The following is a 12,623-nucleotide window of genomic DNA, read 5'->3' as shown; positions in this document are numbered from 1 at the left end:
GGGATCTGCTGGCTCCTTCTCCACCTCTTTTTGCTGCTCCCACCCGGTTCATCCCCTGCCCTGCAGCCCCCAAACCTGCAGGGTCATTTTTCCTGGAGCTGGAGCGAGGGATGATGCCCAGGGATGAGCTAAAATTGTTGTGCCCAGGGAAAAACAGCAAATGGAGGGTAAAAGATTTCTGCTCAGTTCTCCAGGCCCTTTGTTTAATCCCCTCTCCAAGGCTTTGAATGCCAAATCTGCCCCCTTATTTTGTGCACAACCCCCCCAAAACTGTGTCCCCTCACCCCAAACAGGCCAAACCTCCAGTCCTGGGGAGCAGAGGAGCAAAACGGGGCAGGAAAGGGGGGAAAGAAGTCCCGGTGAGCTCTGATCTGCTCTGTCCCAACACAGTGCCCACTGCCAAAGGCAAAGTCAGGATCCTGGGATGAGAGGATCCAAATCCTGGGGCATGGGAGCAACGGCAGGGACATATGGGAAGCAGGATGGGACCTCCTTGGTGCTTGGAGCAACCAGCCCCCAGCCCAGCAGAGCCCAGCTCCTGTTCCAAGGGCACTGGGGGATCCTGGAATCCATGTCCCAGGGTCACCATCACCCCTGGATCCCATGTCCCAGGTTCACAATCACCCCTGGATCCCATGTCCCAGGGTCACAATCACCCCTGGATCCCATGTCCCAGGGTCACAATCACCCCTGGATCCCATGTCCCAGGGTCACAATTATCCCTGGATCCCATGTCCCAGGGTCACCATAATCTCTGGATCCCATATCCCAGGGTCATGATTTTGCCTGGATTCCTTGTCCCAGGGTCACAATTATCCCTGGATCCCATGTCCCAGGGTCACCACCATCTCTGAATCCCATATTCCAGATCTGGATTCCGTGTCCCGGGTTTACAATCATCTCTGAACCAACTTGTCCCAGTCCTCAGCCGGGAGGGAAAATATGCAAATGGGTTCAGCAGACCTTCGGAAGGGGAAAATAATCCAGAGGAAAAATGGAAGTTTCTCCCCGTGCTGGGATTTCTTGCAGCTCTCAGCAGCCAGGGATGGAGTTTTAAACCAAGGAAGGGCCCTGAGCGTTTCCTGTAGCTTGGAGACACTGGGAGCACTGGGAGGGGGGAGCAGAGCTCCTCCCGCGGCCCCTGCCCTGGGGATGGAGGGTCTGACCCACTCGGGAAAGAGACCCCGGGGTGGGGGTGGATTTGGGATTAGAGGGTTAACGAAGCGGTTGGGACGCACGTGACTGGCTGTGGAGTGGGGGGTGGGTGGGGGTGTCCGGGCCGGGGGGGCCGCTGGGCGATCCCTCCCTCCCCATCACCCCCCACGTCCCCCTCCTCCCGGTCCCTCGCACAAAATCCGCTCCCGCCGCCCGTCCCCGTCCCCTCCAACCTGCGCCATGGAGGCTCCGGGCTGTCCGGCCTTCCCCCCGCCTCGCCGGCCCGGGGGTCCCCCGGGGGTCCCGCGGCCTCCCACCGCCTTCGCCCTGGGCCCCCCGGGCCCCCCCCCGGCGGCCGCCGCCGCTCAGCCCCCGCCCCGCCCGCTGCCCGCCGGCCCGGGCACAGCCCCGCTACCCGGGGGTCTCCAGCGCGGGCCCCCCCGCCGTGGCCGTCCATGGGAAGCCCCCGTACCCGCCCGGGGCCGCAGGTACCGGGGGAGCGGCGGGTGGGGGGGGGGCGCGGCCGCCGAGCCCCTCCCGACCCCTTCTGCTTCTCTTCGCCCCTCTCTGCCCCCGCCCGCGGGCTCTGCCGGGACCCCCGCCCTGACCGCCCACCCCGAGGGTCCTGTCGCCGACACGCTTCCCCGCGGCTTCAGCGAGGCGGCCGCTGTCGCGATATGGCCCCGTCGGGGACCGCCAGGGCATCCCCCGACGGGAGCCGGCAAAGGCCGGGCCGGTCCTGCCGAGTGTCGGCGGCCGGAACTGTGTCGCGACAGAGAGCGGGGGGGTCCGGGATGGTTCCCGTTCTCCAGAAACGAGGGGGGAAGAAGCGGCAGGAGAGACCCGGCCCCGCTGCCGCGACGGCAGGACCGGCCCGGGCGGGGAGCGGCGGGGACGGAGCCCGTTCCCGGGGTCGGTGCCCGTTCCCGGGGACAGAGAACGGCCCCGTTCCCCGGAGGAGGCTGGAAAGTCGCGCCCGGTCGCCCCTTCCCGTCCGCGGGACCCACCGGGCAGGACCGGCGGCAGCAACCGGGGGGGCTCCGGGATCGAGGGGGGCCGGAGCGCGGGGCTGGCAGCGCACGGGAGTCCCCCAGGCCCGGGACTCCAACGCTCCCGGTTCCCTGTTGCCCGGGTGCGGGGCTCCAGAGCACTCGGTTCCCCGGGACTCCAGCAATCCCCGTTCCCCCGTGCCCGAGTATCTCGGGGCTCCCCAGTACCCGGCTCCGGAGCTCCAGAGCTCCCGGTTCCCCTCGGCTCGGGAGTCCTGGAGCTCCGCTCCCCTCTCCAGGCTCGGGCAGGACCGGGCTCATCCCCGAGGCTCTCCCCGCACTGTCCCGCCCGGGCCCGTTGGGGGCTCCTCCGGGACCCCCCGGTCCTTTTATCCCCCGTTTCGCTTTAATATAAGAAGCAAAAGGCAGCAGCGCGGGGGAAATGAGAACCAGGTGGGACCCAGCAAAGCCCCCCCGCCGCGGGGAACAGGTAGAAAACGCCCCGGGAACACCGGGCTGGGGGTACCGGGAATAGCGGGATGATCTCCCGCTGCCGCAGCACTTACCTGCTGCCGTTCCCGGAGCCCTTTCCGTGCCCCCATCCCTTCGCTAATGATCCCTCTGAGCTCTCCTTTCCCCTCCCGTTATCCCAGGAATTGTGCAGCTGTTCCCCAGCTGCCCCTTCCCCAGCGCCGCCGAATCTTTCGGGGGGTGTCAGATTAGGAAGGAGATGGGGGGGGGGGAATATCTCTATCTTCCCTTTTTCCCATCTTTTGTCCCCCTGTGCCACGGTGTTTATTTAGCTGCGTGCCCGGATCCCGCTCCTTCCTGCCTTTTCCTTCTTTCTGGGTATTTATTTATTTGTCTCTGATGCCAAAACCCGCTCGGAAATGCTCCATGTTGCCTTTGGAAAGGGGGAAAAAACCCAAACTCGATGCTTTGTGCAGCGGGATTTTATTTTGGTCGTATTTTCCCAAATTTTGGTGATATTGGAGGGTTTTGCCTTCGCTCTGCTCTTTGGTGGGACTTGTTTTTTATCGTTAAAACCCTCTGGCCGAGCCCTTTGGAGGCCAAAACGGGGAGGAAATGGGAATTTGGCCTCATCCCTTCGCCGTTATCCGTGACCAGGCGCAGGGACAGGTCGGTACCGAGAGGGACGGGGAGCGACCGCCCCACCAAACCCCCCCCAGATTCCATTTCCCCATTAATTCAAAGCAGCTGGACCCGGGCTCGGCTGCGCCGTAACCCCCAAATTGCCTTAATTAGGAAACAACCAAAAATCAAAACCGAGAGGCCGGAAAAGGCCGCGGCGGGGGCTGTTTTGGGGCTGCGGAGGCTGTTTGGGGGGGGCGGGAGCTGGTTTGGGGAGTCCAAGGGCTGGTTTAGGGAGTTCGGGGGCTGGTTTGGGGGGTGCGGGAGTTGTTTTGGGGAGTTCAAGGGCTGGTTTGGGGAGTTCGGGGGCTGGTTTGGGGGTGCAGAGCCCCCGTGGGGTCCGCAGGGATGGGGACCCCATTCCTCCGCTCCTTTGGGATGTTGGTTAAAGGGCTGGGAAGGAAGATCCATTCCAAAGGCGGCATTTCCCTGATCCTGCCCCTCCGAGGGGGCCAGCGATCCACTCCCCCAGGAATCTCGAATCCCTGGAGCTGGGGATTGGGGTGGGATCAGGGCAAACCCGGCATTTTTAGGTTGTCTCCTTCCCTGTGTCCCCTCGGCTGCTGGGGGACCCCAAACCATTCCCCCCTCTCCCCTGATTTCCCCCTCAGCTCTCCCTTTCCCGGCTCAGCTCCTCGGGGTCCCCACAGCCCCCGGAGCCCCCCGGAGCCGCCGAGTTCTGTGTGTCCCCACGTGGGGACAAACAACCCCCCTGGGGGGACAAGGGTGACCCCCGAACCTTGATCCCTTTCCATCAACCAGCCCAGAGGTGCAGCAGCACAGAGGGGAAGGGGAGAACCCCCAAATTTCCTGCTCCCATCCCAGGGGGAGGGGAGTTCTTCTCCAGCAAAAAAGCAAGGGGGTAATTTTTACCCCTTTCCAAGAGTTTTCCCGGGAGTTGCAGCTCCAGGGAAGTGCCGGCTCGGGGGCACAGCCGCTCCCCCTGAACCGAGCTCGAGGGTGGGGGGCTGGATGCCCCCAGAGCTGGGGGTCCTTTGGCTCTGCCCTGGGCGGGGAGGGAGCAGGAGGAGAGGGATGAGCAGAGGAACCAGGAGAGGAACAGGACGAGTTCAGCCCCGTCTGCGAGACAACCCCGTGCCCACCCTCTGTGCCCCCTGCCCACCCCAACATCCCTGCGGGTCCCTGAGCCCCCGCTGCTCCGTGCAGGCTTCCCACACCCTCGGGAGGCTTTTCCTGCCCTCTTCTCCCACCTCGAGCAGGATTTTGCCCTCTCCAGTGATGGATTTGCCCTGCTGCATGTCCGTACCGAGCCCCTTTCTCTGGGAGCTGTATCCCAGTCCCTGGGGATAAGGGATGGGATGGGGCTGTGGCACCGAGAGCTCTTGGCTTCCTTGTCCCCACTGACACCCCCTCCCCCTGTGCCTCCCCCCCCAGGTGAGAAGGGCTGCAAAGGTGGGTTCCAGATGCTTCCCGGAGCCTGCCGGGCCCCCCCCAAAGCCCCCGGGGATTTGGGGTGCCCGCTGGCAGCACCCCTGGGTGCCCTGCGGGACCACGGGGTCCCCGAGCTCCCCGAGCCCCTGGGCAAGAGCAAGAGCAAGAAGCGGAGGAACAGGACGACCTTCAGCACGTTCCAGCTGGAGGAGCTGGAGAAGGTTTTCCAGAAGACACATTATCCCGATGTCTACGCCCGGGAGCAGCTGGCGCTGCGGACAGACCTGACAGAGGCCCGGGTGCAGGTACGGGAACGGAGCCCTGGCTCCAGGGGGCTGGGAATGGACAACCCGGGTGCTGCCAGGCAGAGCCGGAAGGTGTTTTTCCCTCCTCCGTGCTGAGGTAGAAGCTGTTTTTCCCAGGATTATGCTAAATCCCAGATGGGAAATCCTGCTCCGTGTGCCCATCACCCACCGCTGGGATGTGGGCGCTGGTCTCCTCTAAACTCTGTCCCTTTTCCCCTCTCTCCAGCACCCCAGGGGTGGGAAGAGCCAAAATCTGGGAGGTCGCTGCCAACCTGCCCCCAGAGCATCCCCCCTGCCTGAATCCATCATTCCCAGCCCCCTGCCCAGCTCAGCTCCTCCAGCCCAAGAGGGATCCCGGGAGCTCGGCACGGATGGGGGTGGCACATCCTGGGATATGGGGCAGGATGAGCCTGACCCTTATCCCGGGCTCCGCTGGCATCACACCCGCCGGGAGCTGCTTCCAGAAGCGTCTCCGTGGGGGGATTGTGGCTCCAGGTGGGAAGAGGAGTCTGGAGGAGGCGCCCGGAAGGGAGGGAGTGAAGGCAGGGAGCTCCCACCGGGAGCTGGGAATTGCCCTTCCCGGGGGCAGGAACGGGGACAAGGCACGGGATGTGCCCCCGGAGCCTGAACCCACCCCGCGCCCACCGGGGCCTGGATTTGGGGTGGATTTGGATGAAATCACCTGTAACCACGTGAGCCCCGAGCCAGGTATCCCGATCTCCTCCTTCCTCCTCCCCGGGAGACGCCGCTGGAGCCGCTCCCGCCCCAGTGAGCACCAGAGACCCCCCCCAGTGAGCACCAGAGACCCCCCCAGTGAGCACCAGTCCCCGCCCCAGCACGGAGGGACATCAGGACCCCAAAACCACCTCGTTCCGCAGCAAAATCTGGGATAAATAAGGCTCCGAAGCGCCAGGGAGGGAAAAGGACCACTCACGGAGCGGGACTGATGGTTTCCTACGCGGGATAAGAGCGATTCCCGCTGTTTGTAGAGGAAAAGGCCGCTGGGCTCGAACACTGAGCACGGGGAGGGTCCCTGCGCTCAGCTCCGGTTCTCCGGGACGAGGCGGCACCGTGTCCAGGCGTTTTCCCGGCGGGAAAGGAGCGTGGATCTCGGCAGATGGGCTGCGGGGAGCAGGGGGAGGGTCCCCACCCCTCAGCCCCTTCCTCCATCCCCAGGTCTGGTTCCAGAACCGTCGGGCCAAGTGGCGGAAACGGGAACGTTACGGGAAAATCCAGGAGGTGAGAGATGTCCCGGCCCCGTGTCCCCCATTCCCAGGGGAGGGGGCTCGTCCCACCGAACCGGGGGTGTCCCACATCGCCCATTCTTGCCCTTTCTCACCCCTCCTCCGGTCCCTGCGGTTCCCTCCACCCTCGGAAAAAGGGTGGCCCTGGATGGAAAAGAGGGAAAAGGACATTTTTCCACACGCAGGAAGATGCTGCTGTTTCCTTTCCCTCTCCATGTTCCGTAGGATTGTGCCCTGTGGGGCACGTTTTGGGGTGTCCCCCCCTTTAAGAGCCTCTCCCACCCATCAGTGCTTCCTGCCCCCCCTTTTCTACAGAACTGCCCTTCCCCCCCCCACTATTGAAAAGCATAAAAATAATTGAAAATTCAGCTTCACCCACATCCCTGAGGCCAAACTGTCCCGGGGGGAACATTTCAACCAGGTCCGACCCCCCCAGGGCCTTAAAACAGAGAAAAGGCGAGGGGGGCTGGAAGGGATCTGAGGGGGATCCAAGGAGGGATCAAAGGAGGGATGAGGGGGATCCGAGGGGGAATAAGGAGGATCCAAGGGGGGGTTGAGAGGGATCTGAGGGGGGAGTAAGAGGGATCCGAGGGAGGGATGAAGGGGTGGGAATGAGGAGGATCCAAAGGGGGAATTGAGGGGGATCTGAAGGGGGATGGGGGGGCAAGGAGGGATGAGGGGGATCTGATGGGGGGGCGAGGGGGTCTGAAATGGGAATGAGGGAGGCCCGAGGTGGGGTAAGAGGGATCCAAGGGCAGATTAGGGGGACCCAAAGAGGGTTGAGAGGGATCCGAGGGGGGTGAGGGAGTGAGTGGGGTGTGAAGGAGAGCTCAGGGGGATCCAAGGCGGGATGAGGGGGATCCGAGGGGAGGGGACGCTGAGCAGGATCTGAGGGGATGTCATCCCCCCCTCTCCCATTTCACTTTGGGCTTGTTTCTGGTTCTTTCAGCTGCAGAACAACCTGTGGCCGAGCCCTGCGAGCCCCCCGGGGCTCCTGCCCGCCGAGCCCCTCCCGTCCCCCTGCCTGGCCCCGTATCCCCCCCCCCGCCCACAGCAACGCCTTCGTGGCCCTTCCCGCCTCCCCCGGCGCCCCCCCCGCCATCAACGGCCTCTATTCCCTGCACGGGCTGCCCCCCCCGGCCCTGGCCCCACACCCCTTCGAGCCCCCCCCCCCAGCACGACTACAAGGCGCCCGCGCTGATGCCGCTGAGGATGAAGAGCAAAGAGGGGCCCGGGAACCTGCTGGGCTGGGCCACATGATCCCCCCGGGGGGAGGGACACGGACCCCCCACCCCCTCCAGCGCCAGGATTTGGGAGCAGGGCGGTGGGATCACCTTCTTCCCCTTCCTGCACACCCCGATCTCCGGGAGTTTTCCTGAATCCAGCGCGATGCTGCTGCACTGGGGGGGCTAAAGGGGGGCTGTGGGGAGGGAAGAGGGTCACCCCCACCCCCGGGCTCGCACTGGCAGCTCAGGCCCCCAAAAGAGACTCCCAGAGCCCTCCCAAGCACCTTCAGTGAAGGGGGTTTGATGGAGATTCCCGGGGGTTTGCAGCCCTCTTCCCTCCCATCAAATCCGTGTCCCAGGCTGGGGGGCCCCAGCCCTGGGTAGGGGGACTATGACGGGGGGGGAGGCAGGAAACCCCCCTGGCAGGGGACACGGGGTGTTTTGGGGGTTCCTCTCCCCTCCCCAGCTGGAGTTTGGCTGCTCACCCCCCTCCCAGTGCAACCAGCAACGGCAGAAATTTGGCTCTTCCACTCCCAGTCCCATACTGGGAAGGCCCCCTGGGACAGTTCCTGGTGCTCGGGGGGGTTACTGGGGGCAGAGCCGTGTTCAAGGAGCCCCCAAAGTCCCCCCCCTCAACCACCACAGCCCTTTCTGCTCCCCTTTTGGGGGGAAGCCCTGGCACAGCCCCAGTTCCTGGAGCAGGGGGAGCCCCCTGGGATGGGCAGTAAATCCGTGGGGTGGGGGCTGAGGGGGTAAAGATTCCCAAATTGAAGCCTGTTTCCCTGGGGAGGGGGTCACCTGTTACCCCTTGGATGGAAGAGGTGGGGAGGTGCTTTAATCCCCCCAGGTGGGACCCCCCAAATGCTCCAAGAGGGGTGTTGGGGGCACAACCGGTCATTTGGGGGAGGTTCCCCATTTTGGGGGGGCTCTTGGTGGGGGTACCTGTATGGCCAGTCCTGGGGGGGTGGGGGTCACCTCATTGCATCCAACTTGTTTCATCTTCTCTGGGGGTCCTGGGGGGAGTCACCCCAAGTCCCTCCAAGTGCCAAAAATGCCCCCCAAACTGGGATGCCACCCTGCCCCATCCTGACTGGGGGGGGACACCCTGGTGGGGCACCTGGACACCCCCTCTTGGGGAGGCACCAAACCTGCTGCTCCAGCCCAATCTGGGCCAAACCCCAAGGTTTTCAGCCCAAACCTGGCACCCCTGGCACAGCCCATGGGTGCCCCCCTTCCCCCTGGGCCATCTCACCCCCCCCTCCTCCAGGGGGGAGTCGGTTCTTCATTTCTGAGCAATAAAACACATTTGTAATAAGTTATTTCTGGCTCTGGCACTGCTGTAAAGCCTGGCAGGGGTGAGGAGGGAGATTCCCACCTGGATCTTGGGTTGGCTCTGGGAATAGGGTTTGCTGTCTCCATCAGGGCTGGATTCACTCCTGGAGCTCCACAGGCTCAGCCCTGAGCTGTCCCACAGGGATGGGGTGGGAATTGGGGCTGTCCCAGCTTCCCTCCCTCAAACCAGGGTGAATCCCCTGGGATTCCATCCCTGGGAGATGCCCCTGTGCCAGGGCACTGAGGCCCAGTGAGGTGCAAGGCTGAGCTCTGGCAAGGCCAGGGGAGGCTGGGTTTGGTGCCTGGGAGCAGAGACAATCCCAGTGGGAACACCAGGATGGTGCCAGAAATCCCAGGACAGAGCTGGGGAGGGCTCAGGGAATGGGACAGGGGGGAACCTGCCACCCCCGAGGCCACCAACCCCCCAAACCAACAGAGGGGGGGCAAGGGGAACATTAAACCTTCTAGGGACAGGTCAGGACCCCCGTGGGATGTGAGGGGTGATGGGGACAAGGGCAGATGAGGACCCCTCTCCCAGCTCGGGGTGGGAGCACAGACAGAGCCTGGGCACACTCGGGGCAGAGGTATCACCAAATATATATAATTTATATACAGCTCACCCCCCCCGGCCCCCCAGAGCCCCCCAGGAGGGGCTGGGCAGGGCCAGCCTCTCGCCCCACGCAAAGGACCCCCTCCCACACTGACCCCCTCGTTTAGGCTGGAGGGGGCACCGGGAGGGAGGTGCCCCTGAAAGCAACCCCAGGGGTGGGCACAGCCCCGGGGGGGTCAATCTGCCCGGGGGGGGCACATCCCTGCCCAGGGATGGGCAGATCCCAGGGGAGGCACTGCCTTTGGGGTGGGTGGATCTACCCCGGGGTGGGCACAGACCCCCCACCTGATGAGAACCCCCCAGGGCACCACAGCCCCCCACCCTCGGCTGCGGGACGAGCCTGGAACGGGGCAGAGAGGCAGGATGGCGCCTCGGCAAGGACCCCCCAGCTCCACCCTCTTCCCACCCCACCCCAGGCCCCCCAGCCCCGCTCCCCGCCCACGCCCCGTGTCCGTGTCCCCGTCACTGCAGCAGCTCCTCCCAGGAGATGGGCCTGGAGAAGACCTCCCTCTCCAGCCACAGGTCATAGTTGACCTGGAAGTCCTCGGGCAGCTCCACGCGCTGGCCCAGCACGCTCTGCAGGCAGTTGTCCACGGGCACGAACTCGGGGTTGCCGTGGGCGCGGTCGTAGCGCCGCGCGTTGAAGCGCTCGATGCTGGCACGGAGGGCACATTCCTCCGCCTGGAAGTCCCAGGGACGGGCATCCAGGTCTGGCAGGAGAGAGAAAACGGCTCAGGGCAGAGCCCAAAGCCGCCGGGAAAGGAAAGGGGGCTGTGGGTCCCCACCAGGGCAGATGCAGCAGCTCCATCACATCGACAGCAGATGCTGCTGGTTTGGACCCCTCAGGCCAAAAAATGTACTCAAAAAATGTGATGCCACCTCAGCCCAGCTCCTAAATCCTGATGGGGGGGGGCACCAAACCTGCTGTTCCAGCCTGATTTAGGGCAAAGCCCAAGCTTTTCAGCCAAAGGGAGCCCCAAGACCTGGCACAGCCCTGAGTCCTGCAAAGCCTCCACCTGGAATCCCTCCTGCATCCCAGACCTCTGGATTGGGTCTGGCTGAGCTGGATTGGGTTTGGCTCAGCTGGACTGGGCCTGGCTGAGCTGGGAAGGGCTAGGAAGAGCTGGGAAAGAGCTGGGAAGCAATGGGAAAATGCCGGGAAGGGTTGGGAAGAGCTGGGAAAGAGCTGGGAAGGGCTAGGAAGAGCTGGGAAGGGCTAGCAAAGAGCCAGGAATGGCTGGCAAGAGCTGGGAAACAGCTGGGAAGAACTGGGAAAGGCTGGAAAGAGCAGCTTTGTGGGCACCCGGTCAAGGTCAACTGGTCAAGGTCGCCCCACCCCATGTGGACAAGCCCCCAGGCAGCCCCTGGAGTGGGAAGGCATCGGGAATGCCGTGGGAATGCCGTGGGAATGCCGTGGGAATGCCGCGGGCAGGCGGGAGGTACCATTGCCGTAGGCCCAGTCGTCGTTGAGGCGGTGCCGAACCTTCTGGTAGATGGCTGACATGGTTTTCATGTTGCTCTTCCTCCACTGGCGGCCCAGGTACTTGGTCTGCACCTTGAGCAGCTTGAGCACGTAGAGCTGCAGCATGGCCTGCTTGACCTTCAGAGCCCGCTTCAGGATCGGAGCAGACTTGAACACCACCAGCATCTGCAGGGGGGACAGGGGTGGGATGGGGCAGGACAGGGATGGGGTAGGGTGGGTGGGACAGGGAGGGATGGGGTGGAGTAGGATGGGTGGGACAGGGGTGGGGTGGGAGAGGGATGGGGTAGGATGAGTGGGACAAGGAGGGGTGGGACAGGGATGGGGTAGGATGAGTGGGGCAGGGAGGGGTGGGATGGGATGGGTGGGACAGGGGTGGGGTGGGATGGGATGGGGTGGGACAGGGAGGGATGGGACGGGGTAGGATGGGTGGGACAAGGGTGGGATGGGATGGGGTAGGATGGGTGGGACAGGGGTGGGGTAGGATGGGTGGGACAGGGAGGGGTGGGATGGGGTGAGATGGGGCAGGACAGGGATGGTGTAGGATGGGATGGGGTGGAACAGGGAGGGATGGGGTAGGATGGGTGGGACAGGGGTGGGGTAGGGTATAGGGTGGGATGGGGTGGGGTGGGATGGGACAGGGATGGGGTGGAACAGGGATAGGGTAGGATGGGATGGCATGGGATGGGGTCCTGTGTCAACCCCATCCCCCAGCTCCCTCTCCCCTCTTTCCATCCTCCCTCACTCACTTCTCCCTCCCCACCGAGGGCTGGGTTGCCACAAAGTGTTCCCAGCCCACAGCCCAGGCCCTCAGTGAGATCCCAGTCCAGCCAGGCTGAGCTCCAGAACATTCCCAGCCCTCACCATGGTGCGGGAATGCTTCCACTTGGTCAGTTTGTTCAGGATGCGCAGCAGGTTGATGCAGGAGAAGAGGTTCCTCCAGCAGAACTGGTTGTTGTCTCCGGCCTCCTGTGGGGAGGACGGGCAGGGTCAGGCAAGGGAAGGGAGCAGGGATGGGGAGAGGCTGGGGTGGGCTTGTCCAAAGAGTGTGCAGGCATGGAATCACCCAGTCATGGAATTGGTAAGGTTGGAAAAGCCCTCCCAGACCAACAAGTCCAACCTGCCAAGGCCACCACTGACCATGTCCCCAAGTGCCACATCCACAGGTTTTTTGGACACCTCCAGGGATGGGGACTCCACCACCTCCCTGGGCAGCCCCTTCCAAGGCCTGATCACCCTTGTCCCCTGGGAGCAGAGCCCGACTCCCCCCGGCTCCCCCCTCCTGTCAGGGAGTTGCAGAGAGCCAGAAGGTCCCTCCTGAGCCTCCTTTTCTCCAGGATGAGCCCCCCCAGCTCCCTCAGCCCCTCCTGCTGCTCCAGACCCTTCCCCAGCTCCCTCAGCTGCTCCTGCTGCTCCAGACCATTCCCCAGCTCCATTCCCTTCCCTGGACATGCTCCAGCCCCTCAATATCCTTCCTGTCCTGAGGGGCCCAGAACTGCCCCCAGCAGAGCTCTGCCATCCTCCCCAAAAGCCCCAGGGGCACAGGAGTGCTGAGGGTGCCAGGGCTGGGTGGGGGAGCCCCGAATTCCCCCGGGAGCACCCCAGGACTGGCACAGTTGGACTCACCAGGCTCTCGGCCGTCAGCTCCGGCAGCTCGTGCACCACACAGTAGGGATAGTCCAGCACAGAGATGCTGCAGGAAGGAGAGGGGGGGTCGTGCTGATCCCCCACAGCCCCC

The 12,623-nt window shown here is 64.0% G+C and overlaps 2 protein-coding genes across 2 annotated transcripts in view; one reads left to right on the top strand and one right to left on the bottom strand.

The window, feature by feature from the left end:
* Positions 1-1,832: 1,832 nt before the first annotated feature.
* ALX3 (ALX homeobox 3) lies at positions 1,833-7,589 on the top strand. Its single transcript, XM_027706257.1, is given in 6 exon segments — positions 1,833-2,067; positions 4,692-4,993; positions 6,170-6,232; positions 7,187-7,276; positions 7,278-7,400; positions 7,402-7,589. Coding segments are annotated over 6 exon segments (909 nt in total). The 3' UTR covers positions 7,498-7,589.
* A 1,796-nt stretch (positions 7,590-9,385) lies between these two features.
* The window catches only part of STRIP1 (striatin interacting protein 1), a 24,075-nt gene continuing 20,837 nt past the window's right edge, over positions 9,386-12,623 (bottom strand). Inside the window, exons 13-16 of the mRNA XM_027706255.1 lie at positions 12,512-12,604; positions 11,750-11,854; positions 10,849-11,053; positions 9,386-10,115 (exon numbers count right to left, since the gene is read on the bottom strand). Coding sequence (XP_027562056.1) covers positions 9,868-10,115; positions 10,849-11,053; positions 11,750-11,854; positions 12,512-12,604 — 651 coding nt within the window. The 3' untranslated portion in view covers positions 9,386-9,867. The remainder of the gene's footprint in view (positions 10,116-10,848; positions 11,054-11,749; positions 11,855-12,511; positions 12,605-12,623) is intronic.

The sequence above is a fragment of the Neopelma chrysocephalum genome, unplaced genomic scaffold (assembly GCF_003984885.1).
Source record: "Neopelma chrysocephalum unplaced genomic scaffold, ASM398488v2 Primary Assembly neopelma1_366, whole genome shotgun sequence".
Lineage (NCBI taxonomy): Eukaryota > Metazoa > Chordata > Aves > Passeriformes > Pipridae > Neopelma > Neopelma chrysocephalum.
The sequence above is the reverse complement of the archived record's forward strand: the minus strand, read 5'-3'. Positions and strand labels throughout refer to the sequence as shown.